The sequence below is a fragment of the Pseudophryne corroboree genome, chromosome 2 (assembly GCF_028390025.1).
Source record: "Pseudophryne corroboree isolate aPseCor3 chromosome 2, aPseCor3.hap2, whole genome shotgun sequence".
Classification (NCBI taxonomy): Eukaryota; Metazoa; Chordata; class Amphibia; order Anura; family Myobatrachidae; genus Pseudophryne; species Pseudophryne corroboree.
In genome coordinates this window covers 452,707,292-452,728,931 of record NC_086445.1, presented here as the reverse complement: position 1 = coordinate 452,728,931, position 21,640 = coordinate 452,707,292, and the positions used below count along the sequence as shown (strand labels likewise).

Here is a 21,640-nt window from a genome sequence, read left to right as displayed (position 1 = left end):
AACAGGTGGGAATTATAGGCAATTAGCAAGACACCCCCAATAAAGGAGTTGTTCTGCAGGTGGTGACCACAGACCACTTCTCAGCTCCTATGTTTTCTGGCTGATGTTTTGGTCACTTTTGAAAGCTGGCGGTGCTTTCACTCTAGTGGTAGCATGAGACGGAGTCTACAACCCCCACAAGTGGCTCAGGTAGTGCAGCTCATCAAGGATGGCACATCAATGCGAGCTGTGGCAAGAAGGTTTGCTGTGTCTGTCAGCGTAGTGTCCAGAGCATGGAGGCGCTACCAGGAGACAGGCCAGTACATCAGGAGACGTGGAGGAGGCCGTAGGAGGGCAACAACCTAGCAGCAGGACCGCTACCTCCGCCTTTGTGCAAGGAGGAACAGAAAGAGCACTGCCAGAGCCCTGCAAAATGACCTCCAGTAAGCCACAAATATAGAAACATAGACTTTGACGGCAGATAAGAACCACTTGGCCCATCTAGTCTGCCCCTTTTTTATTTTATCCTTTAGGCAATCTCAACCCTTTTTTAACCTTAATTCTTTGTAAGGATATTCATATGCCTGTCCCAAGCATGTTTAAATTGCCCTACAGTCTTAGCCTCTACCACCTCTGATGGGAGGCTATTCCACTTATCCACTACCCTTTCTGTGAAGTAATTTTTCCTTAAATTTCCCCTGAACCTCCCCCCCTCCAGTCTCAATGTATGCCCTCGAGTTCTAATACTTCTTTTCCTTTGAAGAATGTTTCCCTCCTGAACTTTGTTAAGACCCTTGATATATTTGAAAGTTTCTATCATGTCCCCCCTTTCCCTTCTCTCCTCCAAACTATACATGTTAAAATCTTTTAGCCTTTCCGGGTAAATTTTGTGATGTAGGCCATGCACCATTTTAATTGCCCTTCTTTGTACACTCTCTAGTGTATTTATATCCTTCTGGAGATAGGGTCTCCAGAACTGGACACAGTATAACAGATGGGGCCGTGTCTACTCAAACGATCAGAAACAGACTCCATCGTATGTGTATAATACTAATTCCTGTGTAGTTACGGATGCAGGCCAGCATCTTGACAGGTGTTTTGCTGCATCTGCAATGTGTATATAGGGAGGCCAATCCCGGGGCATTTTTTCAATCCCAGGATTCGGGATTGAAAAATGCTCAATCCCGGGATTGCAGTAGGGATCAGTGTAGGGAGCAGGGAGAGTATATGTGGAGGGCAGCGAGGGGTGAAGGGTGGGTGTAGGGAGCATGTAAGGAGCAGGAAAGGAGGGTGGGTGTAGGGAGCAGCGGCAGAGTGAGTGTAGGGAGCATGTAAGGAGCAGGAAGGGAGGGTGGGTGTAGTGAGCAGGAAGGGAGGGTGGTTGTTGGGAGCAGCGGGAGGGTGGGTGTGTATGGAGCACGTAAGGAGCAGGAAGGGAGGGTGGGTGTAGCGAGCAGGGAGGATTTCAGGAGCAGAGAGGGAGGGAAGATGTCTGGAGCAGTGAGGTAGTGTGGGTGTAACGACAACACTTACTAATTAATGGGCCGCGGGCACCAGCCAATAATTCAATCACACACCAGCAATACATGATAGACTTTCCCAGTATTAAGCTCACAAACAGGTCATGAATATATATTGTCTATACATACAATCCTGGGCCGCGGGCACCAGCCATAGGACACACACTCACCGTGCTGGCGGCATTTCAAATGTAACGCTGGCCGCCAGCCAGTCAGAACTGGCAGTCAATCAGGAGCCGCGGTTGCTGCCGCGTCCCTGATTGGCTGCCGGTCTGCCAGCTCTGATTGGCTGGCGGCCGGCGCTACATTTGAATTGCCGCCAGCGGCTGCTGTATCTATCTCGCTGACAGCCGGGCAGCGCTGTGCTGTAGTGCTCAGCGCTGTCCGGCAAAACTGCGCATGCGCACTCTAATCCCGTGAATCCCGGGATTGGAGGCTCCAATCCCGGGATTCAAATCCCAGCATTTTTGGGCCCAAATCCCAGGATCCCGCCGATCCCGGGATTGGCCTCCTTATGTGTATACAAGCTAAATTTAAAGAAATATAGATAACGCTCTTCTCAAAGAAACTCAAACTAGTGGTATGAGGACACATCTGTATATCCTTGAAAAGGTCAGGGTTTTTTTTCTAAAAATGGCATTAATATGGTATAAAGTTTCTATTACTCCAAATAAAGAGGGAAGCCCTGGTAATGTCCAGGGTCCAGCTTGCGGTGTGAATGGGTTTTAAGTCGGTGTGGACAGTTTGAAACCTGTGTTCAGTGACCTGGGCTAGACCCAGGATTGTGGTGTGAAAGGGTTATTAGACACTTCTGCTCTCACTACTGTATACGTATTGCAGTGTATACAGCTCGCACTAGCCCTTTTTTTACGTTTTGTACCCCATACCTCACCTAGTCCTCAATATAAAGTTACTGAAAAACAAATTAATGACCCATTCACCTGGTGATCAAGTTAAAGATAAAATAAAGAAAGAAATGTGTATGGAGATATATATATACATACGGTTCATAGTTGTTTTGTGAACACTAATAAGGAAAATTGATTTAGGCAACACACAGTAATATTACTCAGTAATATTGGCTCCGATTTCTCAGATTTGTAAGTGAGCAATGTCAGCTTCAGCAATCCTCTACTGTGGGAAGGACTGCGCAAACCCTGCAACGTGCACTTTGCATATCTGAGCATTGTGCAAATCCACAGGTGTCTACATCTGCTCCACCATCGACACAACATCAGCCATACCATCAACTGCTCAAACAGCCGACATACACACACACGTATGTGCATAGATACCCATTTCAGCCTTTATTTTCCCCCAATAAGCCAACATACATTTTACACAAGAGAGGGTTATAAATTGCTCCAGTCAGTTTCACATGGGTACTGTATTCTGCCCCATTTTTATATGAATCACTGGGTCATAAACAGCAGTGTGTAATACATTGTATAAGATGATGTGCAGATCACAGAAATGTTTGCTAATTCTTTCCTTGTGCCACAGACACAGCTAAGTTACATCAAACAAGGCAGGACGATTCCCATTTACAACAAACTAGTTGCATTGGTCTGTCTTGATCAGTATCTCATGAAATCTTACATGCCAAGACTGAACAACAGTACATAACAGAGTACCCTGCAATTCTTTTCTTCTACTCAGGTAATTGATTTCACCAGCGCAATCATGTGGTCAACACCACATGCAACTTCCACCACTTCTCCAGGAACAGTTACCTAATGAAAAGTCAAAACAGAGTTCTAACATTAAAGCATCATCAGCGTATTAGGATATTTCAAGTACAAAAAGATAAGCTATATAAAAGGTAGTGTTCAGAGTACAGGAAATAAAGACACGAACGCAGAAAAGCTGCAATATCTCCCGCAACTCACACTGCCAATACAACTTGAGTGAGAGCCACCAGAAGCTATGACTTTGTAGGGACTATCCTGTCACAGCTGGAAATGATGCAAGGACCATAGCTAGTATACTATTTTATGGGAATTATAGGCATAGCATGTTCTGTCATCTAGCTAAATCATGTATATCAGGTAACCTTTAATTCATTGTGCTCTTTATCTATGTATGGCTTGTAGTTTATCAATTAATTTACACAATAGCACTTCATCCCCTACCTTGAGTCTATTTCTAGATGTATGAGCCACAGCATCTAGTGTATTCATTCCTCATTTCCTGCCACTTCTATTTGCTAACAGTATTGAAGTGAATAAGACGAGAAAAACCTGAAGCCAATGTGAGGCTGGAGCTGTGCATTCAAGGAGTTATGTTAGTGGAGTCAGGGCTACGTGTGACAGGGGGAGCGTGCTGATCTGATGAGGGGAACTGAGGTAAGCAGGAAGACAAAGACAGCAAAAGGATCAAGCTTTCCCTGGCTGCAGCGTTTGTAGTAATGCAAAGCTCCATAAAAACTGGTGCAGGAAATGCAAAACAAGTTCCTGCACCCAACTGTTATGTCTATGAATAAGCACGGAATGCCACTAGTTACACTGGCAATACAATCTGACTGTCACTAGATCAGCATAACATGCATCTTAGAAATATCCTGTACTCTGAGCTCCCTTATTATTCTGTATTGTTTTTACTAGTGTACTTGACTGGTTTTCTTTTATGCTATATAAAGACAATGGATTTCAGGTTTCCCCTCCTAATCATGATTATTACAAAGAGGGAATTAGGGCCCTCATTCCGAGTTGTTCGCTCGTTAGTGGTTTTCGCAACGGAGCGATTTGTCGCAAACTGCGCATGCGCAATGTTCGCAGTGCGTCTGCGCCAAGGTAATTTGCCAAAAAGTTAGGTATTTTACTCACGGCTTAACGAAGAAATTTCTTTGTTCTGGTGATCGGAGTGTGATTGACAGGAAGTGGGTGTTTCTGGGCGGAAACTGGCCGTTTTATGGGTGTGTGTGAAAAAACGCTGACGTTTCTGGGAAAAACGGGGGAGTGTCTGGGCTAACGCTGGGTGTGTTTGTGACGTCAAACCAGGAACGAAACTGACTGAACTGATCGCAATGGCAGAGTAAGTCCCGAGCTACTCAGAAACTGCTAAGAAATTTCTATTCGCAATTATGCAAATCTTTTGTTCGCAATTCTGCAAAGCTAAGATTCACTCCCAGTAGGCAGCGGCTTAGCGTGTGCAAAGCTACTAAAAGCAGCTAGCGAGCGAACAACTCGGAATGAGGGCCAATGTCCTTTTTCCAATTTTAACGTCTCTCCTCCTTATATTATACTCCTCCCTATATTACACATTTCACTCCAAGGCCCTCATTCCGAATTGTTCGCTCGCTAGCTGCTTTTAGCAGCATTGCACACGCTAGGCCGCCGCCCTCTGAGAGTGTATCTTAGCTTAGCAGAATTGCGAACGAAAGATTAGCAGAATTGCGAATAGAAATTTCTTAGCAGTTTCTGAGTAGCTTGAGATTTACTCCTACATTGCAATCAGCTCAGCCCGTTTCGTTCCTGGTTTGACGTCACAAACACGCCCTGCGTTCGGCCAGCCACTCCCCCGTTTCTCCAGACACTCCAGAGTTTTATTCTGGCAAGCCTGCGTTTTTCCGCACACTCCCAGAAAACGGTCAGTTTCCGCCCAGAAACACCCACTTCCTGTCAATCACACTCCAATCACTACAACGATGAAAATTTTTCGTTCGGACGTGAGTAAATCTACTAAGTTTTGTGCTAAAAATACTTAGCGCATGCGCACTGCGTACCATGCGCATGCTCATTTTTGCCTTAATCGCTCCGTTGCGAAAATCGTCAACATGCGAACAACTCGGAATGACCCCCCATGTCACCTTTATAAAGAGAACGGTGTCTCCATGAAGAAGTCTATGGATAAACTGTTCTAAGTTTTGGCATCAGCAGGCAAGTAAACAACAACCTGGAAGTAGCTAGGCATTCCATATGTGCTCTACAAGTAATGCTGCAAGCTTATTGTGGCAATAACGTGGCTTGGAACTGCATACACAGGGTCTGATTCAGAGTCACATACAAGTTTGAATGTGACTGCTTCTAGCGATGTCTTAGTAAACGGAGCATGAATCACAGGCTGAACATGCATCTTTAAGTATTTCCAGATGATTGTGACCCATACTGTACATAAGAGAAGAATTCCATGGAAGTGTAGCAAGAGATGCAATCTATACTGATTTGTTTATATATACAGTGTATACCAAATTCTGCCACAAATCCTGCACCTAGCATTGTCAAGACAACCTCTGCTCTCGTGGATGCAGAACTGGAGTGCAAGAAGGTCATAACCATGCTACCAAGATGGCCAGGGACTACAGGCAGTGACTATGGGCCTAACTCAGATGTAATATGTGCAGAGAGATTTAAATTTGGGTGGGTTATATTATTTCTGTGCATGGTAACTACTGGCTGCTCTATTTTTACACTGCAATTTAGATTTCAGTTTGAATACACTGCAACTACAGTGTAGTTAGGGGACTCAGACACTCATTTCGTGCACTGTATATACTGTAAAGTCAATGAGCTACATTATTCCTTTCACACATTAGTTGCGTCTGCATACACAAGTGTTTTAACACATTCATTTGCGTCTGTATTAACTATCCACACAGTGATTTGGCATCCAGGAACTTAGGGAGGAGCTTTTATCTCTCCCCATTATACTTAATACTACGGGATTTGGACGCTCACATATCCCTAACATCAACAGACCATACTGTATCTGTAACTTGTTCGTTTGCATCTGTATATGCTGTACTATTTGCATCTGTACTGTATATACTATTATAGACTGTATGACATACTGTAGCATAATGTAGCGTAATGAGAAACACCAGTAAAGTAGTTCTTACGCTGTAGTTCAGTATTGTATTTTAATGGAGACCACACGCTTGCGCATTGGTGATTTTAAAAAGCGACATCTGGTGGATGATCTTAGGTATTACACTCAAAGGTAACGCCAAACGCTCTGTGCGCCTCCCTTCAACTAGGCGTGCCTCCTTGCACCCAGACACGCTGCGTATGCCTGATCGTGACTAACGCCTCAGTCAGCCAAGATAACGGAGGACTCATCTGTAATTCTCTCTCTGCACATGTTATATCTGCCCCCTGCAGTGCACATGGTTTTGCCCTTTAGAGAAAAATTATGCTGTTGCGATTAGGTCTGAATTAGGCCCTGTATCTGTTAAACCTTGCTCACCTTTACATAGTTCTATTTATTTATGGTTATAGAAAGCACTATTTTTAAGTCAAGCCTTTACACACTCTTTCGTGCTGGTATATGGCATATTTGAAAATAAATTGTAAAGAGAAATGGAATTACTTTTATTGGCAATGCAACAATAATGGCTAACATTATAAATCGTCAAGTAGTCTTTATTCAAAAGCAGCATATAAGTGCGGAGGATGTGTGTAGCAAAGTTATATAGCGCCTTGACATTTTATTGGCGGAATTCAATTGATTATCGCGCCCGATCTCCAGTCTAAAGTGACAGGAGATCACGTGGGACGATATTCAATGGAGTCCCGTTATCACGCCCATAGAGGTCGGGTGTAGCCGCGTAAAGGGGATAAACTCAACCAAAGTGCTGGACGCGAACACGAAAAATACACCTTTCACTCATTTCCGCTTATCAGCCTGGGGGGGGGGAGGGGGGGGGGGGTGCGAGCTGAAATGCAGACGCCAGCAGTCATCGCGCCCGAACGGACCTACAATTGAATAGCTCCGTTTGGGCACCATCTAGTAGCTGCCGGCGGATAAACATTGAAATCTGTAAATAGGAAAGACGAACATGTTTTCTATTGTATTTTTTGTTGCTTTTTTTTTTTTAAAGTCTCCATGTCTCACTGTAGAAATACCATGTAGTACTTATAATGATAACTTACCCGCCATGGAAAATACTGATCATCAAATCGTCCGGTACCCAAGCAACCTCTTATATTTTTACCCCAAACAAAGAGTTCCCCGTTGTCTGAAAGTGAAAGCGAATAAACACAATGAAGTACGTGTCATGTCTGAATGAGTTAATAAAATCCATCGTTCATGTAAAACAAAGTACACAGTAAGATGGAGACATTGAATTTTCCTGCCTTTCTCAGATATTCTAAATGCTACAGCATCTTTCAGCAGACTACTTTATTTTAAAACAGGTTATCTTCTTACATGTTTAGTCACATGGTACAGGGTAGCTCTTTGCTTTGGACACTGTACAAAACACTAGCTAAATAATACCGTATTATATCCAATCTGTCTTTTACTCATCATAAATTATATGAAGCACAAGGAATATAAATAGTAGGTAAGAAAAACAACACCCAACCCTCATTCACTGTGTCATTTATGTAAAACAGCAGTACAGAGGTACTTACATGCCGTGTCGCATAGATATCATAATTATTAGTAAAAAGTTCTCCCTTGGTTTTGGTGGAGCTATTTTGTCAAAGTGTACTCTTAAAGTAACACTAAACTCTAATTTTATACTTTGGAGTGTTGTATACTAAGTGGTCTTACCTTAATGAACAAGATCTCTCTCTCCATGCAAACCTGTCTTGTACTACCAGTATATATATATTTATTTACTTATTTTATGAATTCTCATTACTGTATATCCAATCACTAAATTAGGAAAATGCACAAGCCCCAAATTTCTATCAGCAGTGTTATTGAAATGTTTACTCTGCTTTATTTGTCTATGGGGCATATATATATATATATATATATATATATATATATATATACACACACATACACACACTGTACATACAAATACACAGAAGAAAGATAATATATCCTAAGTGGATTTTTTCAGTGTGGGCAGAACTGTGTTGTATATGTGAAAAGCAGTAATCTATCACTGTTACATGTATAAATATATGGCTGCTAACTTTAGTGTTCATTTTCTTTTCTCTGACTGCATCTATGTGACATGGCATTTCTATCATTGGATCAGATGATACATGAGGTGAAACAATGGAAACGACAGATCCAGCATACAAATGGTGCTTAATCACAAACTTACTTGTGACTGCAGCAAAGTGCCCAAGTCCAGAAAAGATCTTGGCGACCCTCACATTCTGGTTGAAGTCACTTAAGCCAAACAATGATGGAGGAATCATCTCAGGGACTGCAGTCTCCAGCATGCTTGGGCCTTTTCCAAGGATACCATAACCCCAAACAAAGATATTCCCATCATCTACACACAAGAGAATATATGATTTTATTGGTGTACAGTGTCAATATGCAGTTGTCTCCTACATCACAAAGTGTTTTGAATGGGCCAAAAATACAGTATCTAAACATTAGCACTTTATAATTTGGTTTTCTTCCAGTTGGGATAATATGGTTTAATCTTCATTTAAATATGCACTCACTGATTCAGCCCTTCCCACTTCCAGAAAGGACTCCATAACACGATGAAGAGCTGGGAGAATCACCTTTCCGTGCAAGCATACTGACAAATTAACTTTCATTGAAATATAATTAAGTTATTCAAAGTTAGCAGTAATTTAGTTTTACACTCACCATTTAAAAGAGCACAGCTAGTACCACCACACGCTACCTGCTTCACCTTCCCAACATGCCGGAATGGTAAATACTGGGGTACATTAACCTAGATGATATCCAATATACATTTATTATCTCTGTCATTGCAATCAAACAAACAAACAAACAAACAAACCTGTTTATTTACTAAACAGAGGTTAAAATTGTTTTGGTTGAAAAGATTTTAGACAAAGGGGGTACCCAATAAGGCACAGTAATTTACCATGGTTAATTGGTTTGCCAGGGGCTGTATTTGTCTGTAATCCAAAGAATAAAAAATCTAGGAAATATAAAAAGTCCTTTGGATGCAACGTGTCAGAGGTCCTCCTGGAACTGTGACTGGAAACACTTCTTGTATATTTAAAATCCATCATAAAACAGTATTGTGTAATTATGTATATATTATTTGGAGGTAATCTACATATCAAAATTGCTCCTGTCCTGTGAGAAAGTCATTACTGAAAATAAGTGCTGCCACAAAGGTTAATATCCCAAAGTATATTTCAGATAAGCTACAATGGGTGTGGTATTGAAAGTCGACAGTAACTAGGTCGACAATGTCTAGGTCGACCACTATTGGTCGACAGTAACTAGGTCGACAGGGTGTCTAGGTCGACAGGGTCTTTAGGTCGACATGTTCTAGGTCGACAGGTCAAAAGGTCGACATGAGTTTTTAATGTTATTTTGGTGTCGTTTTCTTCGTCGAGTGACCGGGAACCCCAATTAGTGCACCGCGTCCCCTCGCATGGCTCGCTTCGCTCGCCATGCTTCGGGCATGGTGCCTTCGCTCCGCTACCGCTTCGCTCGGCACAGATTACCGTTCCAATCGTAGTCCACATGGATCGTTAAGTATGAAAAGGTTCAAAAAAAGAAAAAAATTGTGAAAAACTCATGTCGACCTTTTGACCTGTCGACCTAGAACATGTCGACATAAAGACACTGTCGACATAGACACCCTGTCGACCTAGTTACTGTCGACCAATGGTGGTCGACCTAGACATTGTCGACCTAGTTACTGTCGACTTTCAGTCCGGATCCCGCTACAATTACAGTATATTTTATTTCGTTACAAGGTTTGGCTCTATTGCACAAACCATGGTAATTCCAAAAAGTCAATACACACTTGCTGCAATAGTTGGTTGTATGCCTGTAATGGTGATCTTGTGGTTAACAGTGGCTCAATGTCCATAGGCAATATGGCTGGTGTAATGGTTAGCATTACTGCTTCACAGCACTGAGGTCATGGGTTTGATTCCCACTATGGACCTAACTGTGTGTAGTTTGTATTTTGCTCCCGAGCTTGTGTGGGTTTCCTCCGGGTACTAGGGTTTTCTCCCAAAATCCCAAAATAAGTGTGCACTTGTACATGTGTTTAGGGCCGACTAGATGGTTCTTATCTACTGTCAAATTCTATGTTTCTATACTGAAAGGATCTACTTGTGTTTCAAGCCTAGGTGCACTTTAAACTAGAGCATTTCTGTAACTGTAATTAGTGCTGTGCTCAGAACCCTGTATTACAGTGAGTACAAGTAAAAGAAATGTCACTAGTTTTAAAAGTAGCAACTTACAATAACATTTCTTTATATTACACAGTTACAGTAACTTGAATTTGCACTTACAAATCCATAACTAGCACTAAGTAGTGATAGTAGGAGAAATGGGCTGTTAACGTTACTTACTTGTGAGAGGTCAGTGATGGATGCAAACTGCAAGTATTCAGAATTTCCCCAGCCATATACATCTCCTTTATCCGATACCGCCAGACAACAATCTCCATAGGTGGCCACCTGAACTACATTCACACCATCCAAATCACCAGAAAGCTTTGTAGGAACACTGCTGATGTTATAATGACCAATACCTGGAGAAAGACAATAAAAAAATAAAAAATTCAACTAACGTCTACAGAATCAATTTTTTCATGTTTCTAAATAGTTTTAATCACTGCAGAAATGTACAAATGTAAGTACATATTTTTGAGTTATTTAAGTCAAATCAACCTTTTGTGACTACACTTGCATAGAGCAATTTCAATATGGCAGCCATGCCAGACCAACATTTGTTTACTATGAAGAGTTTAAGCATGTAGTAGGTGAGATTCTCACCTTTTCAGTGCCTACATATGATAGAAATTTGTAGGGCTATATGAGCGACTTCACATTGGCTTTATTAGTTTGTTATTGTTCTTTTATTGCCCGGATATTACACAATATATAGAAAAACAGGTTAAAAAAAATAAAATTAAATCTGCATTGATGGGCCCACATGTTAAATTGAAACAGACGTATTATTGAACTGCACATATTACATTTATTTTTGCTATTTTTGTTACTTGCTATAAACAAATACATTGCTTTCTAACACACTACCTTATCTATAGTATTAAGATTTTTATTGCACCCTGGGCAGTGGTCAGGGAACATGGGTAAATTACCCCAAATGGGGTAAAAATGAAATTCCTGGGGGTAATGGACGGTCGCGCTGCTGAGACACAGCCCCGTACAGCACTGGCCGGCTCGCAATATGACGTGCTGACATCACACCGCGGTCCCTCCTGCCCGCCCTGTGCTCCTGTCTGCCCTGTGCTGTGCTGACGTCACACCGCGCTCCCTCATGCCGTCCGTCCTGCGCTGTCCTGTCCTCCTACCCGCGGCCCACCAACCCACACACAGAACTTGAAGTGTTCTGGGGCTGACCGCTGACGGAGTTCTGCAGGATCAGACAGTGGCCCACATAACAGTGGGAAATTCCCACTGACATTACTGAGGCGAGGATGTGACTATCTGTCTCCTAAAAGTCGTGTCCCCTTCCCCCCTTATCCATCTTTCTTACATTCATTCTGTGTTTTGGGGAGAAAGTGTTAATTAACCCATTCATTGCCAAAAAAATAATTGGTGAAAATAATAATAAAATATATATATATATATATATATATATATATATATATATATATATACACATACATACATACATATATATATATATATATATATATATATATATATATATATATATATATATATATATATATATATATATATATAGTTAGTCCATGGATGCAACCCGGCACTCTGCTGTCCCCGTAGGAGTTTTCGCTCTGGTGCCCTCCTAGGGGTGAAATGGCCCCAAAACAAGCTGAAGGGTGTAGGCGGCACTCAGAGTCTTGCACACTGTCGTTTAGAAAAAAGCCATGTGTGTTTATTAATCGACGTTTCGGGAGACGAACTCCCTTCCTCAGGACACAGCAAACAAGTGACAAACCAAACTTAACAACTTAAATACCTTTGTGAAAAGAAAATTGGGTATCCCGCACAGAACCTAAACAATAATAAATGAATACCAGCTTGTACAAGAATTATCTCACATTGATTTAGTATCAACGCCGGAGGTGCTCCACGGAACTGAATATCACATACTCTAACAAAGGAAACCCAGAAATGATTTCCAGAAGAAAAAAGTCCCTTTGTGGAGCACTCTTTTGTGTGTATAATTATTGATTTAATAAAACATAACTTTTATTCACTCTTGTTAAAAAACTAACTAGACATGAACATACAATACAAGTACAATAAACATGTATATAATGCGCTCACCAAATAATAATGGTAGTGGTGGTATTTTTAAAGCATCAGACGGATAAATACATGTAACACATCAATACACCAATTGTTAAATTTTAATTATAAAACTTTAGATGCTATTTCATAATCATCTCCAGCCAATGGTACCCTTGAAACGAATCTTAGTGAATTAACCATTTTTCATACAGTTCATTCACAGGCTATCTGTTTATGATAACTTATATTAAATCATAGACAATATGCCGTAGGTGCTGCATTAAACATGATACCATGATCTACATAAAGCCACATAGATAAATCATAACTCATGCTCCCAATGATCAGAGGAAATTATCATCCTGAACATATGACTTTAAAAATTATTTTGAAAAAAATTATTATGCAAGCTACCCAGAAAGCCAAATATCTGCATTAATGGTTGTTTCTTATAACAGTTATTGTCATAGCCTGGCTTCCATGCCCTCTCCCTTGTGTAAGTGTCAGATATAAGTTTCAGTGCACTATACTAGGATAGAAAGTGATAACCAGTATATATGCACAATAATGTATGATTTCCTTCCTTTCAAATCAAGGTGGCTAACGTCGGCATATCTAAATATATTTATAGGTGATATGGACACTTTTAACCAGATGGTAAACTCCTTAAATGCACTTGACAACCCGGTTAAATTCACCTGTCAGGTTGACCAACACAGCATCAACTTTCTGGACATAACTGTCACTTTGACTGAGGGCCGAATCACCACTAGTCTATTAGGTATATGCAATTGCGGTCGAATTCCCGAAATTGTCGAATTTCGGGTCATTTTCGACCAAAAAAAAAAATCGCCTATGCAATTCAGTGCTTTCCGACCAAAAAACGGACTTTCAAAATTCGACTTTTTGAAATTCGAATTTTTGCAAATTCGACTTTTCTGCAATGATACAAGTGCTGCAATTCGACCAAAGCATATTCAATTCAAGTTTGGAAATTCGACAGCAGTGCTTTTAGACAGCAAATTCGTCATTTTCAATCCGCCACACTTTGGAGGGTGAAAACAAATAAAAAAAATTTAAACATGTTTTTTTTTGTGGTTTTTTTTTTTGGGAATAGCAGATCTATTTATATTAGAAGGGATTAGGTATTTTTTTTTTTTTTTTTTTGGAGGCACAAATATTATTTATATATTTTTTAAAATATTATTTATTTTTTTATTTATTTTTTATGCTGGAACGGTGAAATCATAAAAAAAAATGGCGTGGGGTCCCCCCTCCAAAGCATAACCAGCCTCGGGCTCTTCGAGCTGGTCCTGGTTCTAAAAATGCGGGGGAAAAATTGACAGGGGATCCCCCGTATTTTTAAAACCAGCACCGGGCTCTGCGCCTGGTGCTGGTGCCAAAAATACGGGGGACAAAAAGCGTAGGGGTCCCCCGTATTTTTAACACCAGCATCGGGCTCCACTAGCTGGACAGATAATGCCACAGCCGGGGGTCACTTTTATGCCGTGCCCTGCGGCCGTGGCATTAAATATCCAACTAGTCACCCCTGGCCGGGGTACCCTGGGGGAGTGGGGACCCCTTCAATCAAGGGGTCCCCCCCCCCCCAGCCACCCAAGGGCCAGGGGTGAAGCCCGAGGCTGTCCCCCCCCATCCAATGGGCTGCGGATGGGGGGGCTGATAGCCTTTTGTGATCATGAAAAGAATATTGTTTTTTCCAGCAGTACTACAAGTCCCAGCAAGCCTCCCCCGCAAGCTGGTACTTGGAGAACCACAAGTACCAGCATGCGGGAGAAAAACGGGCCCGCTGGTACCTGTAGTACTACTGGAAAAAAAATACCCAAATAAAAACAGGACACACACACCGTGAATGTAAAACTTTATTTCATACGTCGACACACACATACTTACCTATGTTCACACGCCGACATCGGTCCTCTTCTCCATGTAGAATCCAGGGGTACCTGAAAATAAAAGATCAATATACTCACCTCAACCAGGCTCCAGAGATAAATCCACGTACTTGGAGAAAAAAACAAACCGAACACCCGCTCCATGCCGGACTGAAAGGGGTCCCATGCTGACACATGGGACCCCTATCCCCGAATGCAGAGAGACCTGTCAGTGACCGCTGTCACAGAAAGGTCTCTATAGCCAATCAGGAAGCGCAACTTCGTTGCGCTCATCTGATTGGCTCTGTGCGTCTGAGCAGACAGCGCATCGCACAGCCCAGTCCATTATATTCAATGGTGGGAACTTAGCGGCTAGCGGTGAGGTCACCCGCCGGTCAGCGGCTGACCGGCGGGTGACCCCCCCGCTAGCCGCTAAGTTCCCACCATTGAAAGTAATGGAGCGGCTTTGCGATGCGCTGTCACATCACAGACAGCGCACAGCCAATCAGATGAGCGCCACGGAAGTAGCGCTTCCTGATTGGCTGAAGGGACTTCAGTGACAGGAGTCACGTGATGTCCCGGCATTCGGGAGAAAGGGGTCTGATGTGAAAGCATTGGACCCCTTTCTAGTCCGGTATGGATCGTTGTTCGTTTTTTTGTTTTGCCAAGTACGTGGATTATCTCTGGACCTGGATGTACCTCTGGACGCTGGAAGGTGAGTATAATTTTTTCACAGGTACCTCGGATCGTCGGAGACCGTGGCAGTCGGCGTGTCAACATAGGTAAGTATGTGTGTGTCGGCGTATGAAATAAAGTTTTACTTTCACGGTGTGTGTGTCCTGTTTTTATTTGGGTATTTTTTTTCCAGTAGTACTACAGGTACCAGCGGGCCCGTTTTTCTCCCGCATGCTGGTACTTGTGGTTCTCCAAGTACCAGCTTGCGGGGGAGGCTTGCTGGGACTTGTAGTACTAATGGAAAAAACAATATCTTTTTATTATCACAAAAGGCTATCAGCCCCCCCATCCGCAGCCCATTGGATGGGGGGGGACAGCCTCGGGCTTCACCCCTGGCCCTTGGGTGGCTGGGGGGGGGGGACCCCTTGATTGTAGGGGTCCCCACTCCCCCAGGGTACCCCGGCCAGGGGTGACTAGTTGGGTAGTTAATGCCACGGCCGCAGGGCACGGCATAAAAGTGACCCCCGGCTGTGGCATTATCTGTCCAGCTAGTGGAGCCCGATGCTGGTGTTAAAAATACGGGGGACCCCAACTCTTTTTGTCCCCCGTATTTTTGGCACCAGCACCAGGCGCAGAGCCCGGTGCTGGTTTTAAAAATACGGGGGATCCCTGCCCAATTTTTCCCCTGCATTTTTAGAACCAGGACCAGCTCGAAGAGCCCGAGGCTGGTTATGCTTTGGAGGGGGGACCCCACGCCATTTTTTCCCCCGGGTTTTTCCCGTTTTTTACCGTTTTTTAAAATCGCGGCAAAATCCGCCAAATCGGCCGATTTTCGCCCGCGATTCTGGCGAATCCGTTTTTCATTGAATATGGTGAATTCCGGCAGGCACCTGCCGGAATTCACCTGGCGAATTGAGTCGGAAAAAAAAACGGCGAAAAATTGCCGCGATTCGCCGTGAATTGCATATACCCCTATATAGGAAACCCACGGACAGAAACACTCTTCTACTCTCAAGTAGCCAACACCCACCGGCATTAAAGAATAACCTCCCAGTGTCACAATTCCTCAGGGTGATGCGGAATAATTCAGAAAAAGACACCATGGAGAGTCAACTATCAGAGATGACCAGTCGATTTATACAACGAGGCTACAGGAAGGAAACAGTATCCGGATGTCTCTTAAAGGCCAGGAATAAGTTTGCCGAACCAACTATCAATACCAATGATACAACAACTGCAAATCGGATGGTTTTCACCACCACATACAGCAACGAATCAAATAAGATCGCCAGGTCCGTCCGTAGACACTGGCCAATTCTCGCAACTGATGACCAGCTTAAACTAAAAAGAAGTGGTCCCCCAATGATGGCTTATCGTAGGGCACCGAACCTGAAACAGTTACTGATGAGACCACTGATGGAACAGGGTCCCTCCCCTCCACGACACAAACTTGGCTTCATGAACAACGCCCAGGATGTTTCAAATGCACAGGCTGCACCACCTGCAGGGGTATGCTCACAGGACCGTCTTTTCCACACCCCCATTCAGGACGACCAATAGCGATTTAATTCAGACTGCACTGTCTGATGGATCACCTCATTTATATCCTTACCTGTCCATGTGGACTTTACTATGTTGGGATGACCTCCAGGCGATTCAGAGACAGGATGGCAAATCACAGAACCTCTATCCATCAAGCAATCATAACCGGTACAGCGACATTACCAGTAGCGCGACACTTTCTGCTATCAAGACATCAGGTATCGGATCTCAGAACAAAACTTATTGATTGGATACCTCCACCACCCCGAGGGGGGGACCGTATCCTGTTGCTTAAGAAGAGGGAGAGTTCATGGATCCATAGATTGGACACCATTGCCCCTAGGGGCATGAATGAAAATAACCCATTATCAATTTTCTTAAAATAACTGTGAACCCCTCATTTTTCTTCATAAATCTGAACTCCTATGTCTAATCAACTTTTTTTTTTTCCCCCCAATATACCGACTATGTATTCTGTTTGTCCACCTCTATGATTTGTTCCTTGAATTTATCCTGAACCCCTAACCAAGTACTTTGTTTAATGTACCTGATATACACTCTACTTGTACTATTCGATATCAGTATTACTTGTATGATCTGAAGTCATTACTAATACCTTGCATTTATCTGCTGCTAATTAACACACGTTATGTTTACCCGAATTGAACTCACAGGCTTCATTATATACCCCATTAGGAGAACACAACACAATGGGCAAACCTTATTTGATTTAATTAATCTTTCTACAAATATACACTAATGTGCATCTATACGTAAAAATATGTCTATACTTTATTCATTAAGTGATGAGCCCTATATTATAAGATGCTCCCACACTTGTACATAGACTTGTAAGTGACTGAGGATGTGTCAATACACACACCGCACTGCCCATTAGCTGCCGCGGCTCACTTCCGGTAATACCGGAAGTCGGCACTTGCGTTCCATTATGCGTTCCACCAGGTCCGGCGCATGACCCCAGCGTGAGGTAGCACTTGACAATGGCTCCCTCCACCAATATGCCTCCCCGGCGATGCGGTTGTATAAGCACTACAACAGATTACACATATTTAACATATATTAAGTCCATATTAACACGCGCGATCACTTCCGGTTTCACAGGAAGTGACCCCGTGCGTGTCACCATGCGTTCCACCACGCTTTCAATCATCAGGAAGGCGGGATTGGCGCCTTTTATGGGTATATAATAGGGGCCTGTGAGGCCCATCTGGTGCTCCAGTTTCCCTACTCAACTTTGGCTCCCGTTGCACTGCTGTATGGATGTTTTTTGCTGTGTTACCTTGATAAAGGTCCCGGTGTGGACCGAAACGTTGGACATTACCTGGAAAACTGTGAGATAAAACTTTGAAATAAATATTCACTTTTTTGATTTTCTATTTTAATTTGGAGAGTGCTGTCTTTCCACATAGTGGAGTTACTGTATGTTGTACTATGGGCCCCATCCCCTACGGGATTGGACTCTGACTGGCACCCCACCACTTATCTATGTTAAGTGAGAGTGCAGGGACCCCCCAATAAATATATTTTGGGGTATAAGGTAAAAAAGTTTCCTGACCCCTGCTGTAGAGGTACACAGAAAAACGACAATCTCGGTACTACAGTAATTTGTCAATAAGTGCGCAAATAAGCATTGTGGCGATACCTGGCAGCACATAGCGCTAAATTTAGTTTCTCCCAGACTATAAATATAGTGTAAGTGGGGAAAAAGGGATACGATATGTTCTATGAACAGAAAAATAGAAACCAGACGATACGGCTCCCCAAAAACACTATATCCACATTTTTATACCCAATGTTAGTAAGGAAGCTTCCGAATTATTGTTTACCAAACAAATATTTTACTCACAAATAAATGTTAAATCAACACCACTGACCCTCAAACCAGTCATGACGTCTCTCCCATAGATCCAAGGAACGGGCGGCCAGGCGGAGGTCAGCGGCCCGGAAGTAGGAACGGGGCTGGTGAGTATTCTGGGGTTTTTCTGCGTGTGTGAAGGAGCGCTACTTGGGGGCAGCTTCTACTGGTGGCAGCTGTACTGGGGGCATAAGTACAGGGGCATCTGTACTGGGAGCATCTTCTGCTGGGGGCATAACTACAGGGGGCAGCTTCTACTGGGGGCATCTGTACTGGGGGCAGCTTCTACTGGGGTCATAACTACAGGGGGCATCTGTACTGGGGGCAGCTTCTACAGGGGGCATCTGTACCAGGGGCAGCTTATACTGGGGACATAACTACAGGGGGCATCTGTACTGGGGGAAGCTTCTACTGTGGGCATAACTACTGGGAGCTGCTCTACATAATTTAAATTGGGGATACAATTGGGTGACCACGCCCCTTTCTTTTTTTAAACCATGCCCCTTTTTTTGCGGCACGCGCCTACAGCGCGCACAATCCCTTTAGAACTGGGGCCCCTTTAAGCACTGCCTCTCTCCCTCCCCATGACTCTCCCCCCTTCCCTCTCTCTCTCAACATGCCTCTCTGTGTGTGTGTAAAAGGGACTAACATGTAAAAGCATCTCCACTACTGTCCGGTGTAATGTGAATTGATATTAGCCACGCCCCTTCCCACGAAGCCACGCCCCTTTATGTTCCACTAAGGGACGCCAAAATATATACCCGCTTACCAAAAAAATTAGGCTTGGGCCGGTCCTGGGGGTAATTTAGACCTGATCGCTGCTGTGCGTTTTCACCAAATCAGATACTCTGCGGGCTGAGGCGATTACCAAGAGGAAGAGAGTCTTTGTGGTCAACAACCTGAGGTCAGCAGTAGCCAATGGTTCAAAGGGAGGCTGTTGTAATGCCCGAAGAAACAAGGACAAATCCCAAGGAACCACTGGAGGGACAAGGGGAGGTTGAATTCAGAGTACCCTTGAAGGAAGGCATGGACATCCGGCATAGGAGCAAGTCTTTACTGAAACCAGATGGACAGAGTTGATACTTGACCTTTGAGAGAAGCAAGGCGGAGACACATGTCCAGGCCAGCCTGTAACAATGCTAGGAGTCTAGAAATCCTTAACACCAGAGGATCATAGTGTCGATGAGCACAACACTGAAAGTAAGAGTGCCAGATACAGTAATATATGTGAGCTGATGCTGGTTTCCAAGCATTAAAAATGGTTTGATTAACCGTACTGAAAAACCCTTTATTCCTTAGGATGGATGACGCCAAAGACAAGTGAGCTAGGTCCAGGTGAAGTGAGAAATTAAAAGCTTGGGCTGCATCATGTAGTCCCACTGTTCAACGGTGAACAGCTCCTGCTGGCACCAAACAAAAACTGAATAGCCTGAGCTGTGGGTGGGGTATGAGGGAGAGTTACCCAGTGCATCCTGGGAGGCTCAAAGCTTTGCTGTTCGGTGCCTGAATCCTGGTCTCCACCAAGCATACCCCAAGGTTAACCCTATGGAGACCATGGACCCTGAAGAAGAAATTTCATATAGAAGGGAAAGAAACAATTATACCAGACATATATGGAAAGTGCCAGTTCCTAGGGTTACAGAAAGTCCCAATCTAGTGCCAACAGTCCAATAAAGTCTCAAATGGCATAAAGTCCAGCATAGCCATGGTTCCTGTCCTATTCTCCAATGCATTTTGAGGTTATCTTTTTTAAAGGTGGAATTCTATTCATATGTATCAATCATAAATTTGTTGTTCCTACATTCGACGTCTCCACTGGTCCATGAACTCAGAAAACACAGACCAACCAGACAGTAAGTCCAAAGAGAGACAAAGATTCATCTTGAGGCCTGGGTCATCCTTCAGTGGGTTAATGCAATATCCAAATTTGCTAAAAAAAATTCCTATAGCTATAAACTTCTATTTAAGTACTATTTTCCATTCTTCTGGCGGTGCCGCACCGAGAAATTGCGCTGTTTATCCACACAAGTGTTTATATCAATGCATGTAGCATGAAGTCGCACAGAGTGGTATAAGATATTGGCACACCAGGAATGTATTATTGTAACAATTTTAATTGGGGTTTTTTCCCCATTATTTTCTTAGGTTTTTTTTCTCATCCAAATGATGACTGTCTGATTGAGAAGTGAGCGCTATGAAGGGTCTTATGTTTTTATTGATATTTGATGCTACAGCATGATTAACAAGCTACTGGCATTTGGTGGCGAATACAGGGAGGCAACAGGCAGCGCTGCAGAAAACACTGGCGTATACAAAGACGTAGCAGCTGCATGAACTGCGCCCATCTCTGAATCAGGCCAACAGCACATAGTATGCAGCACACTGAATACACTGGAAAGTGATGTAATGCGTACCATTCTAGCCCTATCCTTACACTCGTTGATGTGACAATCAAACATACAATCCAGCAACTGTTGTGTACTAACAGGGAAAGGCTTATAGAGGGAACTACAGATGTAGCCACCTTTATCTTGACCGATTCTCCGCCTAGACGGACGTTTTGTCACACTAAGGCGATAGCTTAGCTTGCGGAGTTTAATCACAGGCAGACGCGTTGTGGCGATTCTAGATACTCAGCATGCATTACACGTCTCCACCAATGAGTGGCTAATGCTCCACTAATCCAGTACTTTCGATCCTATAGCGGCGGATTGATCTACAGCTCTGGCAATGGTCAGTGACAACTGTAATGTTAATAGATGGTGACCAATGGTCAGACGGTGAGAGTTCTCAATATAAATAGTTTATACAGGCCCAAACGAACATGTTAAAACACTTGTGTATTCAGACGCAAGATTGTGTATGGAGACGCAACTAATTGTGTAAAAGGAAGTATGTACAATGCATAAACACCGTGCTTTTGAAATACATGTACAGTATGAGCGTCCGAGTTCCCGTGACATTCACTTAATTATAATTTTTTTCTTTGTTATACATTCAATGGAAGGGTGCACACAGGTTTCACATAAATCTTGTCTTGTAACCTGATCGGAACTCCCTACCTGTCTACTG

The 21,640-nt window shown here is 43.1% G+C and overlaps 1 protein-coding gene across 6 annotated transcripts in view; it reads right to left on the bottom strand.

Annotated features, from left to right (window-relative positions):
- Positions 1 to 2,781: 2,781 nt before the first annotated feature.
- The window catches only part of RCC1L (RCC1 like), a 157,231-nt gene continuing 138,372 nt past the window's right edge, over positions 2,782 to 21,640 (bottom strand). For all 6 annotated transcript variants that reach the window (XM_063953734.1, XM_063953733.1, XM_063953737.1 and 3 more), the window contains 5 exons: positions 10,706 to 10,887; positions 9,006 to 9,093; positions 8,503 to 8,676; positions 7,370 to 7,455; positions 2,782 to 3,232 (listed from right to left, as the gene is read on the bottom strand). In XM_063953734.1, coding sequence (XP_063809804.1) covers positions 3,155 to 3,232; positions 7,370 to 7,455; positions 8,503 to 8,676; positions 9,006 to 9,093; positions 10,706 to 10,887 — 608 coding nt within the window. In that variant the 3' untranslated portion in view covers positions 2,782 to 3,154. The remainder of the gene's footprint in view (positions 3,233 to 7,369; positions 7,456 to 8,502; positions 8,677 to 9,005; positions 9,094 to 10,705; positions 10,888 to 21,640) is intronic.